Here is a 22,863-nt window from a genome sequence, read left to right as displayed (position 1 = left end):
CTCGGATTCAGATCGGGGAGGCCATTCCTCCTGATCACGCCTCTCCAGGTGTCACTGTCGTTCCCCACGTGGGCGTTGAAGTCCCCCAGCAGAATAATGGAGTCCCCGGGAGGGGCACTATCCAGCACCCCCGACAGGGACACCAAGAAGGCCGGGTACTCCGCACTACCACTCGGCCCGTAGGCCGAAATGATAGTCAGAGACCTCTCCCCAACCTGAAGGCGCAGAGATGCGACCCTCTCATCCACTGGGGTAAACTCCAACACGAGACGGCTGAGCTGGGGGGCAACAAGCAAACCCACACCAGCCCGCCGCCTCTCCCCGTGGGCCACTCCAGAGAAGAACAGAGTCCAACCCCTCTCAAGGAGATGGGTTCCAGAGCCCACGCTGTGCGTGGAGGCGAGCCCGACTATTTCTAGTCGATATCTCTCGACCTCCCGCACAAGCTCAGGCTCCTTCCCCCCCAGCGAGGTGACATTCCACGTCCCTAAGCATCCGGGGATCGGGCCGCTGAGGTCTCCACCTTCGTCCGCCACCCAATCCTCTTTGCACCGGTCCCTCACGGTTCCTCCTGCAGGTGGTGGGCCCACTGGGGGATGGCCTCGCGTCTCTCGTTCGGGCTTGGTCCGGCCGGGTCCCGCGAGGAGCAACCCGGCCACCAGGCGCTCTCCGACGAGTCCCGACCCCAGGCCTGGCTGCAGGGTGGGACCCCGGCACCGCTGTACCGGGCGACGTCACGTGCCTCGATATTTTATTCTTCATGAGGGATTCTTGAACCACTCTTTGTCTGACCCATCACCTAGAGCCTGTTTGCCATGGGAGACCCTACCAGGGGCATTTAGCCTCTAGGATCATTTGAGCACTCAAACCCCTCCACCACATTAAGGTGGTGGTTCAAGGAGGGGTGGTCTTTTTTCATTTGTTTCAATTCATCATATTGTTGAAAAATTATTCCAGAGTGTTTCATTTGTACAGTTCCAAAAACACAAAGAACTAAACAGAACAGAAGGTAAAGCACAGCCATTAAACGCTCCCTGAGGCACCCACTGATCAAGGAGGATGTGTGGTGCAGTAGTCCTGCAACACACAAAGGATCAATAATGAGCACTGGTAGCCTCTAGCTTCATCTGATACGTTGGACAGGTATAGTGATTGCAGCAGTACTCACTGCTTCTGCTTCGCCTGTACACAAAGCCTCACTCTGTCTTGCACACCTTCAACACACTAGCAGTGGACATTAGGAACTACAACAACTGCAGTGAGGCAGGCAATAATTATTTTAGAAAAAAGGAGTTATGTAAAGAATCTTTGGTACACAGAATCAGAATCAGCTTCATTCGACAAGTTTGTGCACACAAACAATGAATTTGACACCAGTTCCACTTTGCTCTCAATGAAGATATTTAAAATATATGTTAAAATGTATATGCACAGTGTTTTTACAAAGAGAAGATCATGGTTAAATTGGCGGAAATATGCATGGTATAGAACGATCTGGGCACCCAGACCTAAGTGTTCATCAGAGAGACAGCCCCGGGAAAGAAACTGTCTCTGTGGCGGCTGCTTTTTGCAAACAGCGCTCTGTAGCGCTTAAGGGAAAAGTCTAAATACACTGCTCAAAAAAAACAAAGGGAACACTTAAACAACACAATATAACTCCAAGTAAATCAAACTTCTGTGAAATCAAACTGTCCACTTAGGAAGCAACACTGATTGACAATCAGTTTCACTGCTGTTGTTCAAATGGAAAAGACAACAGGGGGAAATCTTTGGCGATTAGCAAGACACTCAATAAAGGAGTGGTTCTGCAGGTGGGGACCACAGACCACTTCTCAGTACCTATGCTTTCTGGCTGATGTTTTGGTCACTTTTGAATGTTGGTGGTGCTTTCACACTCGTGGTAGCATGAGACGGACTCTACAACCCACACAAGTGGCTCAGGTAGTGCAGCTCATCCAGGATGGCACATCAATGCGAGCTGTGGCAAGAAGGTTTGCTGTGTCTGTCAGCGTAGTGTCCAGAGCCTGGAGGCGCTACCAGGAGACAGGCCAGTACACCAGGAGACGTGGAGGAAGTCGCAGGAGGGCAACAACCCAGCAGCAGGACCGCTACCTCCACCTTTGTGGAAGGAGGAACAGGAGGAGCACTGCCAGAGCCCTGCAAAATTACCTCCAGCAGGCCACAAATGTGCATGTGTCTGCACAAATGGTTAGAAACCGACTCCATGAGGATGGTATGAGGGCCAGACGTCCACAAATGGGGGTTGTGCTCACAGCCCAACACCGTGCAGGACGCTTGGTATTTGCCAGAGAACACCAGGTGGGTCAGTAATGGTGTGGGGTGACATTTCTTTGGAGGGTCGCATGGTCCTCCATGTGCTCGCCAGAGGTAGCTTGACTGCCATTAGGTATCGAGATGAGATCCTCAGACCCCTTGTGAGACCATATGCTGGTGCGGTTGGCCCTGGGTTCCTTCTAATGCAGGACAATGCTAGACCTCATGTGGCTGGAGTGTGTCAGCAGTTCCTGCAAGATGAAGACATTGAAGCTATGGACTGGTCCGCCCGTTCCCCAGACCTGAATTCGATTGAGCACATCTGGGACATCATGTCTCGCTCCATCCACCAACGTCACGTTGCACCACAGACTGTCCAGGAGTTGGCGGATGCTTTAGTCCAGGTCTGGGAGGAGATCCCTCAGGAGACCATCCGTCGTCTCATCAGGAGCATGTCCAGGTGTTGTAGGGAGGTCATACAGGCACATGGAGGTCACACACAATACTGAGCCTCATTTTGACTTGTTTTAAGAAACATTACATCAAAGTTGGATCAGCCTGTAGTGTGTTTTTCTACTTTAATTTTGTTTGTGACTCCAAGTCCAGGCCTCCATTGGTTAATAAATTTTATTTCCATTGATGATTTTTGTGTGATTTTGTTGTCAGCACATTCAACTTTGTACAGAACAAAGTATTCAATGAGAATATTTCATTCATTCAGATCTAGGATGTGTTATTTGAGTGTTCCCTTTATTTTTTTGAGCAGTGTAGTTTGTGTCAAGTATGTGCGGGATCTGCAGAGATATTAGCAGCCCTTTTTCTTATCCTTGATCTGTACAAGGGTGGAGGGCAGGTCAGCTTCGATGATTCTCTCTGCAGATCTAATTGTTCATTACAGTCTAAACCTCTGCTGTTTTGTGGATGAGCCAAACCACACTTAGATGGATGAACACAGGACTAAATTATGGCAGTTTAGAAGATGACCAGCAGCTCCTGTGGATGGTTGTACTTCTTGAGTTGCTGCAAGAAGTACAACCAGAAGGTTGGGGTGGGACATGAACACAGACCAGAACAAATGAGGAGAACTCCCTCGTTGAATAAAAAGGTTTGCAGCTTACGAAAAGTTACTGAGAGCCTGCATTGACCAACTGGCACCCATCTTCACTGAGATCTTCAACAATTCAGTGGGGCTGTGTGAGGTTCCCTACTGGTTCAAACACTCCACCATCATCCCAGTACCCAAGAAACCCACCATCACAGGATTAAATAACTACAGGGCCGTACTTCCTGAGGTAACTCAAGAAGTACAACCTTCCACAGGGGATGCTGGTCATCTTCTACACTGTCATAATTGAGTCTGTCCTGTCTTTGTCCATCTCAGTGTGGTTTGGCTCAAAATATCTGCTGACGCCACACACCCTGCACACAAACTGTTCAGCCTTTTACCTTCAGGTCGGCGCTACAGAGCGCTGTCTGCTAAAACCAGCCGTCGCAGAAACAGTTCCTTTCCCCGGGCTGTTTCTCTGATGAACACTCGACAGTCAGAGTTCCAGAACAACATTCCATTATTATTTCCATTATTATATAAAAAAATAAAAATAAAATCTTCACTGAGAGCAAAGTGTACAGGAGTCAAATTCCTTGTTTGTGTCACAAACTTGGCAATAAAGCTGATTCTGATGACTCCAGATCAGCATTAGATGTCTTCTCTAACTCTATGACATCAGTATACCAACCTGCATTTATTTAAAAGCAGGTTCCACCTCCTCTCATTTTCCCAGAGAGCTCCACGCTGCAGGTGAAACAGAGGGCGGTAGATCTGCAGAAGTCCATGTTTATAGAGATGAAAAACAGCATTCCGTCCATTTTGCTAGCCAGGGAGACATTAGCCAGGTGTATGGAAGGCAAGGGTGTGTAGAGTCCCCGTTGCCAAAGCTTCATGAGGACACTTGCCTTTTTACCTCATCTACATCTCTGGTAATCTCAATAGAGATGCTGCGGTGCTAACCAAGAACTCAGTGAAATTGGGGTCGATGAAAAATAGAGAAAGAAATGCCTAAAGGGGACTGTCTGATGTTTAGCAGTTACTCTCTAGTGAAAGTGACCATATAATGGTGGCAGAGAGCAGAATATACAAACCAAAACACGCAAAGTACCCGAGGAACTAGAGAGCAAAGTTCCAAGGCTGTCATCCGTGGCACCATCTCGCCAACTGCTTATAATTATATATGCACAAAACAGATCTGATATTGTCAGAAATGTATAGACTGTAATTGTTGTAGAATGTCTACCTCTAACAGAGATTCTTCCAGTTGGCCCAGCTGTATTTTCTTGTCCTCCTCTTGTTGCAGCAGCCTAGTTTTCTCAGTCTCTAATTCTGGCTTTTCGTGCTGGATGGTCAAGGCCAGCAGCTGAAACATACACACAAACACACACACTGGGAAGTTGAGATGGAGATGGATTCTGCTCATGAGGTTTAAAACTCATAAAGTCAGACTGCATGATGGAGAAAAGCATGTGCAGGCAGCACACTTCAGTACCTTTGCATTATTTCCCATCTGGGCTGTTAAAAAATGTAGTTGATGTGCTTGTGTTTGAGTGTGTGTCAGCTCAGATACCTGTCCTCGCAGGCCTGCTCTGGTCGTGGTAAAGTTGACCTCTGTGACCACTGAAGCGGCATCAGGGGGAATGAAGGGACTGGGATTTCGTGTTGCCAGGAAGAGACGGAAGTCCTCGTTGTAATCAATAACTTTGTCTCCTATCTGCACCACATATCTTGGACCTGCAGGTATATATGTGTGAGTATGTGAACATTAGGATGCAAGTCACTTCATAACATACTGCTCCACTCAAGACATGTAACTCTGTCTATAATGGTTATTTAAAAACCTGTCTTTTTTCATATTTTGTCCTTTACTTTTAGTCTTCTTGTTTCTGCAGTGCAGTATTTCCATGCCTATATCCTCACTCTTTTTCCACCTTGTTAAGCATCAATTCTAAGTGGATAACTTGCCCTTTCGCATAGTTCTTCTGTCTCCACTCGTTCTAATTTAGTTTCAAATTGACAACCTCCTTTCTCTGGATGATTCAGAGCCCTATGAGTCATGCTCATTTTCACAGGTAAGGTTTCCAATCGCAGTTATATTTATGTGTTCGGTAAGCCATTACCTACAAGTAAACCAAGAACTTTTAAATATTATTGGTTATATCACAGGCTTCAAAACAGTCACAAAAAATGATTGTTTTTGTGGGTTTGTTATTTCATTATATTAGTTTCTAAACAGAGTTTTAATGTATTAAATAGGCCAAATAATGCATTGCATCCCAATTTTATTATGTAAGCAAAGATGTCACATTTTTAGCATGACACGACAGCCACATTTGGCAGATGTTTTATGTTTATCACTTTATGAAAATTCAGAGGAATCTTCTCTTTTTACTGCAATCTCTAAGCCATACGGATTTTTTTTGAAACTCAAAAAAACAGCTTCTTATGTCAGGAGCCAACATTATTCTGTGCTAGTGCAAATAATGGAAATTGACACACTAAGAGCAAGTTTTTATTAGAAACCAAAGTAATTACAATAAGAGATAGCAGCATTAATGTGACACACCTAATTTCTTCTTTAATATGTGCCATTTATTCACACTCTATGATGACATTCCTCTGTTGAATTGTTTGTCAGGCTACTTCTCAACATCATTATTAATTCCTTCAAAATCTTCCTCATGAGTATACCTTGGCTATATTTGACACTGGGCAAGAATTTAATATTTGTGATTGTCAAAAAGATGTTTTTTCACTTTGGATGCCTATTAAACATGGGATGGTTTCTACTATAAAGGACTCCAAGGTTTGTATGCCTTTTTTCCACTAACAAAGGTACACTGACAATAAAAACACAGCTGCTAGGGAAATTTGGATTTCCACTGCAGGATTTTCCAAAATACAAAGTTTTTTAAGCAGCAGACTGAGAAAAAAAACATTTAAATATTTTATTTTTATGTATAATAGAGACCTGCACAGGACCATCTTTAAAATTCCACTCATCTGACAGCTGGCGAGGCAAGAAGACCTCTCCGAACACGTCGAGCACTTTTGCAATTAAGCGATATCTTGGTAAACCGAATAGATATTTACCACGGTATCACTATGACCCGCAATGAATCATGAGATAGGGTGGGCCAGGACAGATACACTGGACCCATCCTTCAAATCTGGGGAAAAGGACAAATTTGTCGGCCGCATTTGAAGGAGCCTTCGAATTTAAACAGCCTTCGTCACCTCGCTATGATGCAATTGGCCTAAAATGCAGCCTTCGAAGGGTGCAGACCCCTAACCCTAAGCCCATTTTGGCATACTACCATGTCAAAGTGTCTTCTTTACAGCCTCCAAAGTCCAATCAAATAGCCTACAGCAACCCTCCTGGTTGTCTTGGGTCAATAAATTGCATAGTTGCAATTTAATTTACAGGGAGTTTGTAATCTGTCTTGGGCGAACTTGGATACCTGAATGGGCGGGCCCGGCATCCCAGGCCCACCCTTCGGCGCCGGATCTGAGCCCCAACCACACCCACTGACACTTTAACTGATAAACTGTATAAATAAATCAATGTAAATTCACTGAATATTTTATTTCAGTTGAACATAAGCAGAATAAATTAAAATACGTAAAAAAAAATCTCCCAGCTTTGAATCACAAATTCAAATTTAAAGTGAGTGTGTTTTGTCTCTGCTGCCATGCCAATCAGAATCTCTTGTGTTTTCCTCTCAACATGCCTTGATACAGTTGTTGGATGAGCCAGAATGTTTTCCACTTTAAGCTGCCTGTGTTTAGCAACAATCTCCACCAACCAAATCATAAGGACAAACATCTTGAAAGCACAGCTCTTATTATTTCCATGCTTAAGGTGTGGATTGAGAATTGTGGTTTGACCTTTGAAAAACAGCTTTCTCTGACCAGGGAGCATGGAGGAGCATGTTTTCTGAAATCCGAAGTGCCCCATTTGTGCCTTTATATAAAAGCTCTTTGGCCCACAAAATCCGTCCAACTCTTTGGCTTTTTTGTTTGGAACAATTTCAAAGCTTTTTCAGAGATCAGATTTTTCATTATTTTTTTTAGTTTCGTACTCGGTCATAATTAATTTAACTAACCTCAGTTTTACTTTCGTTCCTACCAACAATCTTGGGACCCAGTAATAATGTTTGGCCACCCATTCCCACCCCCAGCAATCTTATAACTGCCCACCCTTGTGATTTGCATTGGATCCTGCAGGATCCCACACCCAATGCAGGGCTCCACAGACATAATGAATAGAGCTGATCAGCTGGCATTAATAAACGCTTAAACAGACAACTGGCTTTTGACATACGTTTTAAAAATATCTAGGAGTATTTGAGTTTAACGGTTGAGTTAAACGGTTCAACTTAATGCAACAGTATTTTAGCTAGAGTTGGACTTGGTAAATCCCAAGCCATGATGGTTACAACCATGGATGGAGAAGCTGTGATGAGGACAACTATTTTTCTATCTGACTGGTTTCCATGGATATCTGCCACATAAAAATAACTAAGTACCACATTCTGCTTGTATCACTTTAATTATTTATATAAATGAACTCATACTACTTTAGCTTGCCAGAATGCCAAGTGATGAGTTTTCTTTCTTGAACCTTTTCTCCGGTGTTAACTATAAAGATTGTGATAGTATGGACTGCAGTACATAGTCCATACTATGTATACTGCATGGTACATTGACTGTACTGCATATGCATATGAACTGGTAGGATTAGACTTCTAAATCTGCCTGTCTGGCGATTATGTTTGGTGGACGCAGTGGGTGATGCAGCAGTTCTGCAGGAAATCTACCTGATCTTTAATAATGAAACCTGGTCAATCCAGTCTATATCAGTCCTTTTTTACAAACCAATAAAATGTGTTTTGTTGTTGCCAAATCTTCCTCAAATCTATTCAGTGTTGCTAATATTCTGTTACATCTGCTAAGAACACAAGTAAACACCTTTGAAGGATGAATTACAAATAAATAGGAAACAAAGTAACTAGAAAACACAAATGGAGATCCTCAAAAGAACTCTGACCAGTTGGCTTATGCCTTATCTGACATCCAGAGGGGCATCTGTCAGCGGAAACCTTTTTGGGAGGGCAAATTTATTCCAAAACAAGTTGATTTGATAGAAAAGTCGGGCTAGTACCTTTTAAATGTTACTGTTTTTAAACTTTTTACATTTCCAATCCCACCATTCTTATTGTTTAAAGTTATTTTAATAAAACACCAGAAAAAAGGTCTGGAGTGACCAGAGTGGGTTTCTTTTGTGGGTGTAAGGAGCAGAGTCTCTCCCTGTTCCCCCTCCCTCACTTATTTCTGGGCACTGTTTCTGTTACTATTGTAATGTTATGGGCAAGTTTAGGTAAAAACTGCTACCACTAAATTAAGCAGCTTTTATTCAGTATTTTTCTTAAAGTTGACCACATTTTTGTCTTTCTATAAAATAAAAATAAATTATACAAAAATTTTCAAAATTATCCATTGTATTATTTGTTACTTAAACACCACACGTGCATCTGTGGATCAACATCTAAATAAACAATTAATGTTTAGATAACATTAGTAAAACATAATCAATACTATAAGCTTTTAGCAGCAGCTTTTGTACTGTTTAATTTGTACTGTATTGCACCGACTACGCCAAAACAAATTCCTTGTATGTCCAAAAACGTACTTGGCAATAAAGCTTTTCTGATTCTGATTCTGATTCTGAAGGAAAAATAAAAATATACATTTTAATTTTAATTGAAAATGAGATTCTTTCGGTTTTAGTACCATAAAAACTTCAGACTGGCCCACGCCTGATGTTGTCCTTTACAATGGTTGTTGACACAACTTTGCTTATATAATAATAATAATTATAATATAACAAGCAAATGATACTGCTGGTGTGGACATTCTCTAGAAGCAACTATGTTTTCAACTGCAAAAGCAGCATTTACTGACTTGAAAGGAGTTCGTCAACCAGGCATTTTGTGCGTGTGTGTGTGTGTGTGTGTGTGTGTGTGTGTGTGTGTGTGAATACCCTGAGCTATGAGGTCTTTCCTCAGCAGTGGATAGAGCACAGGTTCGACACCATCCATCTCTTGGATGATTAGTGTTTTCCCAAATCTTACTGCCAGTTCCACTGATGTCATGAAGTGGTTGTCCTGAAAAGGCGCACACGAGAAGGCTGAATCTTTGTTCTCTTTTCAGCTGTTAACTATACTATGTTTGGTGTGAAATAATCCTAAAACTGACAAGATGAAAACATTTTAACATCCCACTGTTCCGGAGGATGACCTATCCAGTCCTAAACAGAGACAGCACTCTAAGAGTCCCATGAAACAAAATTAAAATAAAGCACAAATTGTTTACCTTTTCAATTAGTAAGAGAGAAGAAGGGAAATAAATTCATAACTTTTTTACACAAAGGTTTTTTTTGTAGCATAAAATATAACAATTCAAACAATAAAGACCGTCTTATTGGAGTAGATGAACCTGGAGTTATCAAACAAGGAAATGAAAACAAGCAGGATGGACTGGATCACTTGGTGCGTTTTTACCTGCTGGTTAATAACCTCTAGTCTCTGTTCTTTAAGATGTGTGCGTAACCACTCTGTAGCTCGGGACGATGGGTCGATCAGGAAGGGACACGCAACACTCTGGCAGTAAAAAAACAAGAAAACGACACATTTTAGGATAAGATGTAACTAAGAACGCAACTCATTGGGAAAAGGGATATGTAATTGTGCGTGCATGTGATGCTGTTACAGTGATGTCATGCTAGCAGATTGACATTAAATTCATATCAGATTAGGAAAAGCTACAGCTCTCATGTCATCCTTTTGCAGGATTCTAATTACTAAGATTATTGCAACCATCTGTTCTTTTTCTTAAACAACCACTTAAAGAAGTGAGATGATGCCGAAGGGATAAAATTAGGCTAATTATGTACGGGCCTTTATTCTTAAGTTAAACACAAATTATCATTAAAACATTTATTATGTCCCTGAATACAACTAAATACAAATAAAAAATAGGCACACTTTTATCACACTTTCAAATCCATAACACTTTTTGCCAAAACTGACAGCAGATGATTGCAGGATGTAATTGCAGGATCTATAAAATAACCCTTTCAGCTCTTTGCACCAAACTGGCTCAAACAGAAAGAGGATCAGATAACTGTAATGAACAAGATATTTAATAAAATAACATCAGCACCTCTGTGACATTCAATGGGGACACTTTACATCTGTTTACATTTTTCTTGAATGAATCAAATGTTCCTTCACTTCTCACAATATTAACAAACAATATTTTACCTCACATAGAGTAAATAAGACAAGTCTCTTTCTGGCGACACACAGAGACATCAGAAAAAAGAGAAACTAGATGTGGACTATGGGGTGAATGGGGAATCTTCTTACCTGTAACTTGAGTGTATTAATCTGAAGGCAGCAATGGTAGAAACAACACATAAATAAATACATGCAAATGGAGGACAGGTGAATGGCAATGATGAAAGCATTCTTTTCAAATTGAATATAAAAACTATACAGTACTTCTATTTCAGTTGTAATTTGTGTTTACATAAATATATATATGCCACAACACTGAAATCCCATGCCCATTACTAGTTCCCTCTCGGGTTAAGAGAACAGATCCAACTTGTTCTGAGCATCCTTATAGTTAAGGTTAATTTGTACAACAAAAGCTGTTTTTTTAATGTTTTTTTTTTAAACCAAAAGTTTTTAAAACAGGGAAAAGAAAAGATGGTGGGCTCTTTGTCTGACCTGTAGTATAACCAGTGCATTCTCCATAGAGAGGTCGTCTGATGGCAGTCCTTGACTCTTCCATATCAGCTGTTCACTCTCTGAGCACAGGAAGGATCGCAAGTCGAACTCTGACACAAAAACATAACACAAATAGAGACATTTAGCTATAGTTTATGTTTTGCTTCTCTTTAAACCCTCATCATAGTTGTCATTAACTTTGCTTTTTTCCAGGGTTTAATAATGAGGAAAGCTGGCAAATTTATAAATGAACACATAAATGAAACATTTTTTTTAACCGAAACAATTTTATTTAATTATTCCCCTGCAGGTTTCTCAGTTTTACTGAAGCATGAAATCTTTTTCTTCAATCTCACCTGTTCTATATGCAAAACAAACATGAATCAATTCTAAGAAGCCTTATTGTAAATGTCGAAGTTCATTTTGAGTCACTGAGGTTGTGATATCAGAGAAAGTGTTTAAGCTGTAAGTATAATTAGTCTTATGTAGTTTAACTGAGGGCGAGTGTCTCATAAGTAGTTTAGAGATTATTTAAATAAAACAAAATGGCAACTTTCTGACTGAATAAAAAATCAGAAACACTGAAATTTAGTTAACAGTTATTTTAACCATCAAGACTACTAAATATGTGAGCGTATTGTGAGCATTTCCACCATATGCACCGACGCAGGGCATTGGGCCATGTGTGGGTGGGGGTGTTAACTGTAAACACGGGATTCTGCATATGCAAATCACTGTGTTAAAAGCACAATTTATGTATTTTACTCTGTAATCCAGATTGAGCCATCCATGTATCCAGACAGTGTCTCCTTCGGTCTTCAGAAGCAGCAGTCAGGTAGGTGATGAAGGCTGCAGCAAGTAGAGCCCTGAGAGGAAGCGTGTCCAACTCACTCTGTATCTCAGACATCTGAAACGAAAACGAACAAGACAGAGAAGATTGCTGAGCAGACGGAGGAGCAGGTTAATAAAGTATGAAACAAGGGCACAATGGGGATTTGGGAGGAATCAGAGGAAGGATTGTAAAGAAAGGTAAGGATGAAAGAAGAGAATGAGAAAAGCAAGAAAGTTAAATGACAGCAACACACTTCCAGTTTGATCAGGATTCCTTTAAAGAACTTCAGCAATGTGCCAGATGATAACAAGAGATTAAAGTAGGCTAACTGTGTACCGGCCTTCCTTCTTTGGAAAAAGTTAAATACAAATTAACATCCAGCAATCCACAGCTACTTATGAGTGTGCACAAAAGTGCCGATGTGCACATGTTTAGGTGAGGCTGTATGGAAATACGTGCGCAGAAAGTAAAGTTGCTGCCTTGAGAGAGGCCATGAGTGTGTGTGAGTGAGTGAGTATGTCAGTCTGAGATTGAGCGTTTTAATTAAGGCGCAGACAGATGCTGTGGAGAGGAGTAAAAACAGCCAGAGGGGACCCAAGGCAGCGGGATCCATTCCTCTCTCTCATGCACACACACACTCACTGACGGCTCCTGTTGCTTCTTACTTTGTAAATGAGCCCCTTTTGGAGTACATTTGTAAACCCTCCGACAGCAGTGCGCATGTCAACACACTCATGCATCAAACTACCTGTGCATTCCAACGTGTGTGTTCTCTGTCCAGCTGCGATATGAGCTGCTGGGCTGCAGTGATCGTGTCCTGAGCTTTAGTCACCTCAGCCTCCAGCTTTGCAGCCTCGGCAGTGTGACGCTGAAACCTGAGGAGATAATAAGATGTGGGGAAGGATTTTTGTGACTAAAATACTGAGTTTAGAATGGAATCAGCTCAGAACAATATGTGGTTATTTATAATGTTAATCTGGTTTTAAAAACAATTTATCACATTTATTATTTAATTAGTTTGAACCCTTCTGAAAAAGAAAGTTGTTTCCAGTTTCTCTACTGATCATCTTTACAGTACTTAGCAAATCGAAACAGACAGGCAGACTGATTCATAGATAATATGTGTGACAACATTCGGGAGGATCATCCAATCGGCAGCTTGCTTTACTAAATAATGAAAGCTGAGGGTGTTAAGATATCCAGCGGCTTGGTAAAGTATTCATACCCCTTGAGCTTTTCCACATTTGTAACATCATAGTGACCCAACTCACTGAATGCAAAACACAATTTTGAGATTTGTAAAAATGAATTTGAAAATTTTGAATTTTCCTTAAACTTTACACATCTGTGCTATTTTCTGTTTTGTGACTATCTCAAAAATCCCATAAATACATTTTTGTGATTGTAATGTGACAAAATATCTAAAAGTTCAAAGGGTATGAATACCTTTTCAAGGCTCTACAGAAAAAAAGCATGTACCAGAGGGTTAGTTGCTATAAACCAGAAGGATCATGGTTTAAGACTTTGGGAAAGGAACTCTATCTGAATGTAAAATCCATATCAACTCAAATATTCTCTTTTCTGTAATTAATACTGTAAAATAAGTTTAGGGAGATTAAGGAAATTTCAGTGGATAATGGACAAAACTAAACAGCATAGTTGGTTGCCCTTGACCTTAGAGCTCTCAGAAAGCAAACAGAAGAAACTACTCTGCCATCGTGATCAATAATAGTCCATCAGTTTATATGAACCTGGAAAAAAGGTGATCATGTAACCTAAAACTGTATGACACAAGGCGAAAAAAGGAAAAATCAATTCTAATGCGAAAAACCACTGAGCTCTCAGGACAAGAGTTCATCTGATTTAAACAGAAAAAAAAATGTGGATGTGTTCAGTGACTGTGTTTATGTTCCAGATCGCTTTTGGGAAAAACAGAAATTGATCAAAGAAAATACACACAAAAAAAATGCTATTAGAGAGGCTTTTATTTGAATTTCAAACAATCGTCGTGTGAGACAGCAACACAGATTCAAAGAGACACAGTGTTTGTACTTGACTGGACGATCTGCACAACAGATCTGTTTCCTACCTAGTTACTGATATCAGCAATTTGGTTCACTGCCCAGGGTGTCATTTTGTTTGGGGGGCGGCACAAGCAGTCCCAAAACAGTTAAACCACAGTAGTTTATCAGTAGCAGCCTGATCAAGGTTTTAAATTATTTTCATGTCCAGTCATGGAGGAGTGAGTTTTCCTCTGTGTTGTGCACAGTATATAACTCTTACTGAGAGCAAGAAGCCTTATGAAAGACTCAGACAACCGAACCAAAACTTCCAACCATGACAACCACAAGATTTTCTCAGGGCAGATGCACAAAAATAAAAATGAACAGATAGTAAAAATAGACAGAAATATAAGAGAGGACATACTTCTCTTTCAACTTGTTGACTTTGGCTCCAACATTGTTGAGCTGGTCTTCCAGCTTATTCTTCCTACCTTCTGTTTTTTTAAGGTTTCTGTACAGATAGACAAACACACGCATATAAACGTAAAATTGTTTCTCATAGGTTTGTATTTCTTAGGATTGACACATAAAATCTTAATTCAAATAAAATCCCTGACTCAAAACAGTGTGCCTATTATAAATTAGGTGTTTTTCTGAGGTGTGTTTGTGTTGATCTCCTACTCCAGAAGTCCAGCTTGCTCTCTTTCTAGCGGCCCGATTCTCTCCAGGACAAAGGAGTACTGGACGTTTGCTTTGACCCAGGCAGCCAGGGGAGCAGCTGCTGCGCTTGCACGCTTTGCATTCTGAGAGAAAATCACCACCCACTGTCAGAAACAACTTAGACACAACAGTCACAGTGTCACATCCAAGCACCAGAAAAAGTACAACATCAAGGGAATACTACCATCTACCAAAAACACATCTATTTCTCATTGTGCTGGAACAAGAGCTGGCTGACCTTAGGGTCGAAAGAAGCCTTGTTCCTGTTGAGGAGCTCTTCCACACTCTGACGGATCTCTGGGGTGATGTTTCGAGCGTCAAACGTAGCTATTTCCTCCCTCACACCACGCTTAGCCAGAAAGCTGGAGAAAGGAACAGTAGAGTTAGAGATAAGCAAAAGAGAGCATTTGTAGCAGTGAAGACAGCAAGGAGTTGAATGAAACATAGAAAAATGATAGTTTTACTCCTTACCTTTTCATGCTGACCCAGGTGGTGTCAAAGACGCCCATAAGTCTCAGTACCCCCTCAAGGATGTCTCTGATGACATCAGGGGGCATGCGGAGAGAGCGGATCTCAGACAGAGCTTCAGGCTTGATGTTTCCAACTGCACGCTTTGCTTCATCTACCAAAGGCTGTAGGGCAGCATGGTGAAGTGAGCGAAAATGCAGATGGGATTACAGGCACTGAAAAAGTAGGGAGCATTTTCTACTAACGGACAAGGCAGTCAATCCAAGAACTTACTTGAACTTCCTTTAACTCGTCGTCTATTTTTGCTTTTCTCTCTCCAATCTTGGACACCTCTTGAGCCATTTTCTCTTTGATCTTTTCCATTTCTGTCTTCTGGTCACTAGCATTCTGGATTAAAAGAAAAACATTGCTTAAAAACATACACTGTCATAACCCAAGGTCAACAAAAAAACTCCTGAATAGCAAAGTAAGTGAGAAAGAAAGATATATTTAATCTATTACTTTTAATTCACTAATGATTTAAGTTTAAATAAAGTTCTGATCAAATGTTTACATAAACTCACCAAAGCCATGAATGCCATATTACATTTGGGTCTTTGATTTATACCAACCGTTCGTTTGGAAGGCTTATTATACAGCAAACAACTTTCATTAATTCCAAAATCAAAAACTGAGTGCTTAAGTTTGAATTAAATATGTATCTTCTCTAATATAAAATCAGAAATATATTCACATCTAATTAAAATTAGATAAAATGTCCCTTGGTTAAGTTGCACCTCAACCACACACTTTTTGAATCAAATAATAATAATAATAATTCTGTTTTTGGCGACTCTTCCTGGTAGAATTGATTTAAAATAGTTGGTTTTCTAGGACAGAACCAGCTTTTAAGCATAGAACGCCACATTTTAATGGGTTTATGACTGAGCCTTTGGGAAGGCCATCCCAGAAGCCTGCTTTATCCTTTCCCAAAACCAGTTTTCATAAAATGTTTGAGATTAGTGTCCTGCTAGAACATCCCGTTAATGTACAATCTTTTCACCCTGAAAACAAATAGTTAAAATACATCATAAAATGCCTAAAATAACATGCATTCCCATGTTGAGTGGATGTAAAGGTTTCACTGAAGCTGTTCATGTTTGAAGTCCTACCAGGCCTGGAATAACTGGAGACAGAAACTGTAGTTCAGGATGAAAGTGGAAAGATGATTTTCTGATATCCATGCATAAAAGCACAGGGCATCTTGATCCAGAGCAAAACTTACTACTGAAAATGTCTTAATTCCTAAAACTCTTCCAAAGTCAAAATGTGACTCTTCTTTGCTGAATGTTTACATTATGAGTAAGCCTCAATAAATGTCCCTTTCCAGCCTTCCTTTTGCTGTCCCAGCTGTACTAATTTTTCCTCTCCTGCCGTCTTACTCTCCACAGGCAGCCTAGCTGCTGCAGTCCAAGGGGATGAGTCTGGTTGTTAATTATCTCTCTGCAAACTGCTTCCGCTGACATTTGTTTTACTTTTTCACTTCTCTCCCTCCTTAGTACATCTAAGTGAAAATGCACATTCCCCCACAGAGTAAAACTAAAGAATGTCAGTTTCCTTTTAATCAGTCCTTTCATACAGCTTACTGTCCTCAAGACAGAGTCAGGAAAGCGACATGGAAATGAGTATCAGGAGATGAGACACCACAAACAAAAAAGTGCACATATATGCTCATAAAGCAAATAAAACACATTCACCATAGGAAGAGCACAGCCAGGGGAGATCCAGGAAAAGTTTGGTGCATTATGAGAAGAGGTAGGTTGGAGAAGACATGAAAGCCTGGAGGAGAACCACCCTGCTTTGCAATGATTGCCACAAACATGCATGTACACACAGGCAACACAGACACAAATCCACACCTGCATGGAGGAGGTGATTTCCTGCAGGGCAGCATCTGCCTCCTGTTGTTTGGTTATCAGCAGTGCACTCTGCTCGGCAGCCCGCCTCTTTAAATCATCAACCAATGCTTTGGCCTCGTTCAACTTGGACACGCCTGCCTGCAGACACAAACCATATTAACATGTGATAGATGAGACATGAACAGGATATATGCAAATCTGAGGACATGTGGCATCTTACAAAAACACCACATTCTGAACTTGCAAGATTGAAATGTGAAGAAATGAAACAAATCTAATTCTGTATAAATCACATGAAGAAGACATTGCATGAACCTACTTTAATGTTCTGATAGGTACAGTACTGTCTATCTGATCAAAATAATATTTAATTTTTTGAACTGTTATGAACATAATTAACGTTTCAGCTACCTAATCTCAATCAAATCTACCCAGAGACTGCAATGAACACATTTTCTATTTTTTTTTAATACATAACAACCTATTAGTCTTTTATGAAAAAAAGTGTGCTATCTTACTTACAGTGCCTAGCAAAAGTATTTGTACCCAGTGAACCTTTATATATTTTGTTAAATTACATCCACAAACTTCAACACAAAGTGGTACATAATTGTGAAGTGGAAGGAAAACAAGAAACTAACACGGCTGATAAAAAAAAAGGACTAAGCAGGGAAACAGCCATGACAACCTTAGAAACTCTGCAGGAGTTGCAGAGATCCCTTTTGTGGCAATTTCTGGTGATTTTAACCATGCTTCACTCTCTGCTACACTTCCAACATTTCAACAATTTGTCAGCTGCTCTACCAGAGAAAACAAAACATTGGATTTGTTTTATGCAAATGTTAAGGACTCATACATCTCTACAGCAAGACCTCCTCTAGGCAAATCAGATCACAATCTTGTTTTTCTCTGCTCGAAATATAAGCCCCTTGTTCAGAGGCAACCTGTAATAAAGAGGACTGTGAGAAAATGGTCACAGGAAGCTGAAGAAGCTCTGTAAGGTTGCTTTGAGGCTACAGACTGGGACGCACTGTGCCAGCCACATGGAGGACATAAATGCCATGACTGAGTGTGTAACCGACTATATAAACTTCTGTGTGGATAACATCATCCCAACCAGAACCGTGAGATGCTTCCCCAATGACAAACCTTGGATCACCAGAGACCTGAAGGACCTGAAAAAAAGAGCCTTCAGAGAGGGAGACAGAGAATTATTGAGGAGTTTACAGAAGCAACTTAAAGTCAAGATAAGAGACAGCAAGGAGGTGTACAAGAAGAAGCTGGAGAACAAGCTCCAGCAAAACAATATCAGAGATGTGTGGACAGGGATGAAGAAGATCACAGGGTTTAAGCAGAAGGATGATCAGACCGATGGATGTCTGGACAGAGCCAATGAACTGAACACATTCTTCAATAGGTTCAGTTCAGAAACAAGCTTCGCATCCTCCTCTCCTGCTCACAGCCAAAGACATTCCATCTTCCTTTGACCCACAGGACCCACAGCTGTCCAGTAACACCTCACATTTTTTATCTTCCACCTCAGCCCTAGACTTTTCTGCTTCTACATGTTTGCCTTCAACCATATCAGAAGATGCTGATGCTTCCTTTGCTTCCCCCTTCCCCCTGTGTGTCTCAAGAAGTCAGGTGAAGATGCAACTGGAGAGACTGAATCGGAATAAGACTGCAGGTCCAGATCATGTCAGCCCTAGAGTCCTGAAGGCCTGTGCAGAGCAGCTCTGTGAGATTCTGCAGCACCTCTTCAACCTTAGCCTGGCCCAGAAGAAGGTTCCGGTGATGTGGAAGACTTCCTGTCTTGTTCCGGTACCAAAGAAAACTCACCCATCAGTCCTCAATGACTATAGACCTGTTGCCCTGACATCTCACATCATGAAGGTCCTAGAGAGACTCCTGTTGGCCCACCTGAGTAAGCAAACAGTAAACCATCAGGACCTCCTTCAGTTTGCTTATCACTGTGGAGTTGGAGTTGAAGATCCCATCATACACCTGCTTCAACAAACCCACTGTCATCTGGACAAAGCCAGCAGCACTGTGAGGATCATGTTCTTTGATTTCTCCAGTGCATTTAATACAATCCAACCTGATTTGCTTTGTCAGAAACTCCAGAAGACTCAGGTGGAGGCCTCAACAATCTCCTGGATCAAAGACTACCTGACAAACAGACCACAGTTTGTGAGACTGAAGGGTTGTGAGTCTAACCAGGTAGTCAGCAGCACGGGAGCACCACAGGGGACTGTACTCTCACCATTCCTCTTCACTCTGTACACCTCCTACTTCCAGTACAAGACAGACTCCTGTCATCTGCAGAAATACTCAGATGATTCTTTAGTCGTGGGGTGGATCACAGATGGACAAGAAGATGAGGACAGGAAGGTAGTGGATCGCTTTGTGGCATGGTGTGGAAACAATCATCTCATTTTGAATGTGACTAAAACAAAGGAGATGCTTGTAGATTTTAAGAGAAACAGGAATAAGTCAAAAACTATTTCTATCATGGGAGAAGAAGTGGAGGTGGTGGAGGAGTATAAATACCTCGGTGTTCACCTGGACAACAGACTGGAGTGGAGATGCAACTGTGAAGCCATCTACATGAAGGGACAGAGCAGACTGTACTTCTTGAGGAAGCTTAGGTCCTTTGGAGTTTGAAGCAAGATGCTGCATATCTTCTATAAGTCTGTTGTGGAGAGGGTGATCTCTTCTACCATCATCTGCTGGTGAAGCAGCATCAGAGCCAGGGACTTAAAAAAGCTCAACAAGTTGATAAAAAAGGGTGGCTCTGTTCTGGGGACTCCTCTGGAACCTCTGGAGATCATTGTGGAAAGACGGATTCTTCATCAAATGAACAACATTATGGAGAACCCTGAGCATCCTCTTCATGAGACTGTCCTACAACAACAGTGTCTTCAGTCAGAGGCTTCTTCAGATCTGCTGTAAGACGGAGCGCTACAGGAGATCCTTCCTGCCCACAGCCATCAGCATCTACAACAGTTCTCTGAAGAAACCTTCATAATATCAGCTACAACAACATTTAATTTCCCTTTGGGATTAATAAAGTATTTTTGAATTGAATTGAATTCAATTATTCAATATTTTGCTTTGCCCCTCCTTGAACCGTCACCTTAATGTGGTGGAGGGGTTTGAGTGCTCAAATGATCCTAGAGGCTAAATGCCCCTGGTAGGGTCTCCCATGGCAAACAGGCTCTAGGTGATGGGTCAGACAAAGAATGGTTCAAGAACCCCTCATGAAGAACAAAATATCGAGGCACGTGACGTCGCCCGGTACGGCGGAGCCGGGGTCCCACCCTGGAGCCAGGCCTGGGGTCGGGACTCGTCGGAGAGCGCCTGGTGGCCGGGTTGCTCCTCGCGGGACCCGGCCGGGCCAAGCCCGAACGAGACGCGAGGCCATCCCCCAGTGGGCCCAACACCTGCAGGGGGAACCGTGAGGGACCGGTGCAAAGAGGATTGGGTGGCGGACGAAGGTGGAGACCTCAGCGGCCCGATCCCCGGATGCTTAGGCTGGCTCTAGGGACGTGGAATGTCACCTCGCTGGGGGGGAAGGAGCCTGAGCTTGTGCGGGAGGTCGAGAGATATCGACTAGAAATAGTCGGGCTCGCCTCCACGCACAGCGTGGGCTCTGGAACCCATCTCCTTAAGAGGGGTTGGACTCTCTTCTACTCTGGAGTGGCCCACGGGGAGAGGCGGCGGGCTGGTGTGGGTTTGCTTGTTGCCCCCCAGCGCAGCCGTCTCGTGTTGGGGTCTACCCCAGTGGATGAGAGGGTCGTATCCCTGCGCCTTCGGGTTGGGGAGAGGTCTCTGACTATCATTTCGGCCTACGGGCCGAGTGGTAGTGCAGAGTACCCGGCCTTCTTGGCGTCCCTGTCGGGGGTCCTGGATAGTGCCCCTCCCGGGGACTCCATTATTCTGCTGGGGGACTTCAACGCCCACGTGGGGAACGACAGTGACACCTGGAGAGGCGTGATCGGGAGGAATGGCCTCCTCGATCTGAATCCGAGTGGTGTTTTGTTATTGGACTTCTGTGCTAGTCACGGATTGTCCATAACGAACACCATGTTCAAACATAAGGGTGCCCATCAGTGCACTTGGCACCAGGACACCCTAGGCAGGAGGTCGATGATCGACTTTGTTGTCGTATCATCAGACCTTCGGCCGCATGTTTTGGACACTCGGGTGAAGAGAGGGGCTGAGCTGTCCACTGATCATCACCTGGTGGTGAGTTGGATCCGCTGGAGGAGGAGAAAGCCAGACAGACTTGGCAGGCCCAAGCGCATAGTGAGGGTCTGCTGGGAACGCCTGGCGGAGCCCTCGGCCAGGGATGTATTCAACTCCCACCTCCGGGAGAGCTTCGACCAGATCCCGGGGGATGTTGGAGACATAGAGTCCGAGTGGACCATGTTCTCCGCATCTATTGTCGATGCTGCTGCCCATAGCTGCGGCCGTAAGGTCTGCGGTGCCTGTCGTGGCGGCAATCCCAGAACCCGGTGGTGGACACCGGCAGTAAGGGATGCTGTTAAGCTGAAGAAGGAGTCCTATCGGCTGTGGTTGACTTGTGGGACTCCTGAGGCGGCTGACGGGTACCGTGAGGCCAAGTGTGCTGCGGCCCGGGCTGTGGCAGAGGCAAAAACTCGGGCCTGGGAAGAGTTCGGTGAGGCCATGGAGAAGGACTACCGGTTGGCCTCGAAGCAATTCTGGCAAACCGTCCGGCGCCTCAGGAGGGGGAAGCAGTGCTTTGCCAACACTGTTTATAGTGGGGGCGGGAGACTGCTGACCTCGACTGAGGACATTATCGGGCGGTGGAAGGAGTACTTCGAGGATCTCCTCAATCCTGCCATCACGCATTCCGTGGTGGAAACAGAGGCTGGGGACTCGGGGTTGGACTCTTTCATCACCCAGGCTGAAGTCACCGAGGTGGTTAAAAAGCTCCGCGGTGGCAAGGCTTCGGGGGTGGATGAGATCCGCCCTGAGTACCTCAAGTCTCTGGATGTTGTAGGGCTGTCATGGTTGACACACCTCTTCAACATTGCGTGGCGGTCGGGGACAGTGCCTCTGGACTGGCAGACTGGGGTGGTGGTCCCCCTTTATAAGAAGGGGGAGGGTGTGTTCCAACTACAGGGGGATCACACTCCTCAGCCTCCCTGGTAAGGCCTACGCCAGGGTATTGGAGAGGAGAGTTCGACCGATAGTCGAACCTCGGCTTCAGGAGGAGCAGTGTGGTTTTCGTCCCAGCCGTGGAACACTGAACCAGCTCTATACCCTCTACAGGGTGCTCGAGGGTTCATGGGAGTTTGCCCAACCGATTCACATGTGTTTTGTGGACCTGGAGAAGGCATTCGACTGTGTCCCTCGTGATGCCCTGTGGGGGGTGCTCCAGGAGTATGGAATCGGGGGCCCTTTATTAGGGGCCATCCGGTCCCTGTACGAGCGGAGCAGGAGTTTGGTCCGCATTGCCGGCACTAAGTCGGACCTGTTCCCAGTGCATGTTGGACTCCGGCAGGGCTGCCCTTTGTCGCCGGTCCTGTTCATAACTTTTATGGACAGGATTTCTAGACGCAGCCAAGGGCCGGAGGGGGTCTGGTTTGGGGACCAGTGGACTTCGTCTCTTCTTTTTGCAGATGACGTGGTCCTGCTGGCCCCCTCTAGCCAAGACCTACAGCATGCGCTGTGGCGGTTCGCAGCCGAGTGTGAAGCGGCTGGGATGAGTATCAGCTCCTCCAAGTCCGAGGCCATGGTTCTCGACCGGAAAAGGGTGGCTTGTCCTCTTCAGGTTGGAGGGGAGTTCCTGCCTCAA

The 22,863-nt window shown here is 43.4% G+C and overlaps 1 protein-coding gene across 4 annotated transcripts in view; it reads right to left on the bottom strand.

Moving 5' to 3' along the window:
- The window catches only part of LOC124883869 (cytoplasmic dynein 2 heavy chain 1), a 166,881-nt gene that overhangs the window by 91,915 nt on the left and 52,103 nt on the right, over positions 1 to 22,863 (bottom strand). For 3 of the 4 annotated variants that reach the window (XM_047391300.1, XM_047391299.1, XM_047391301.1), the window contains exons 60-73: positions 17,040 to 17,177; positions 15,415 to 15,528; positions 15,145 to 15,305; positions 14,912 to 15,035; positions 14,635 to 14,756; positions 14,378 to 14,464; positions 12,699 to 12,825; positions 11,884 to 12,025; positions 11,119 to 11,228; positions 10,753 to 10,773; positions 9,886 to 9,984; positions 9,366 to 9,489; positions 4,893 to 5,056; positions 4,566 to 4,685 (exon numbers count right to left, since the gene is read on the bottom strand). In XM_047391300.1, coding sequence (XP_047247256.1) covers positions 4,566 to 4,685; positions 4,893 to 5,056; positions 9,366 to 9,489; positions 9,886 to 9,984; positions 10,753 to 10,773; positions 11,119 to 11,228; positions 11,884 to 12,025; positions 12,699 to 12,825; positions 14,378 to 14,464; positions 14,635 to 14,756; positions 14,912 to 15,035; positions 15,145 to 15,305; positions 15,415 to 15,528; positions 17,040 to 17,177 — 1,653 coding nt within the window. The remainder of the gene's footprint in view (positions 1 to 4,565; positions 4,686 to 4,892; positions 5,057 to 9,365; positions 9,490 to 9,885; positions 9,985 to 10,752; positions 10,774 to 11,118; positions 11,229 to 11,883; positions 12,026 to 12,698; positions 12,826 to 14,377; positions 14,465 to 14,634; positions 14,757 to 14,911; positions 15,036 to 15,144; positions 15,306 to 15,414; positions 15,529 to 17,039; positions 17,178 to 22,863) is intronic. The other variant, XM_047391302.1, reaches the window with a different exon arrangement.

The sequence above is a fragment of the Girardinichthys multiradiatus genome, chromosome 18, assembly GCF_021462225.1.
Source record: "Girardinichthys multiradiatus isolate DD_20200921_A chromosome 18, DD_fGirMul_XY1, whole genome shotgun sequence".
NCBI classification, from domain to species: Eukaryota; Metazoa; Chordata; class Actinopteri; order Cyprinodontiformes; family Goodeidae; genus Girardinichthys; species Girardinichthys multiradiatus.
This window is presented reverse-complemented; position numbering and strand designations above follow the sequence as displayed.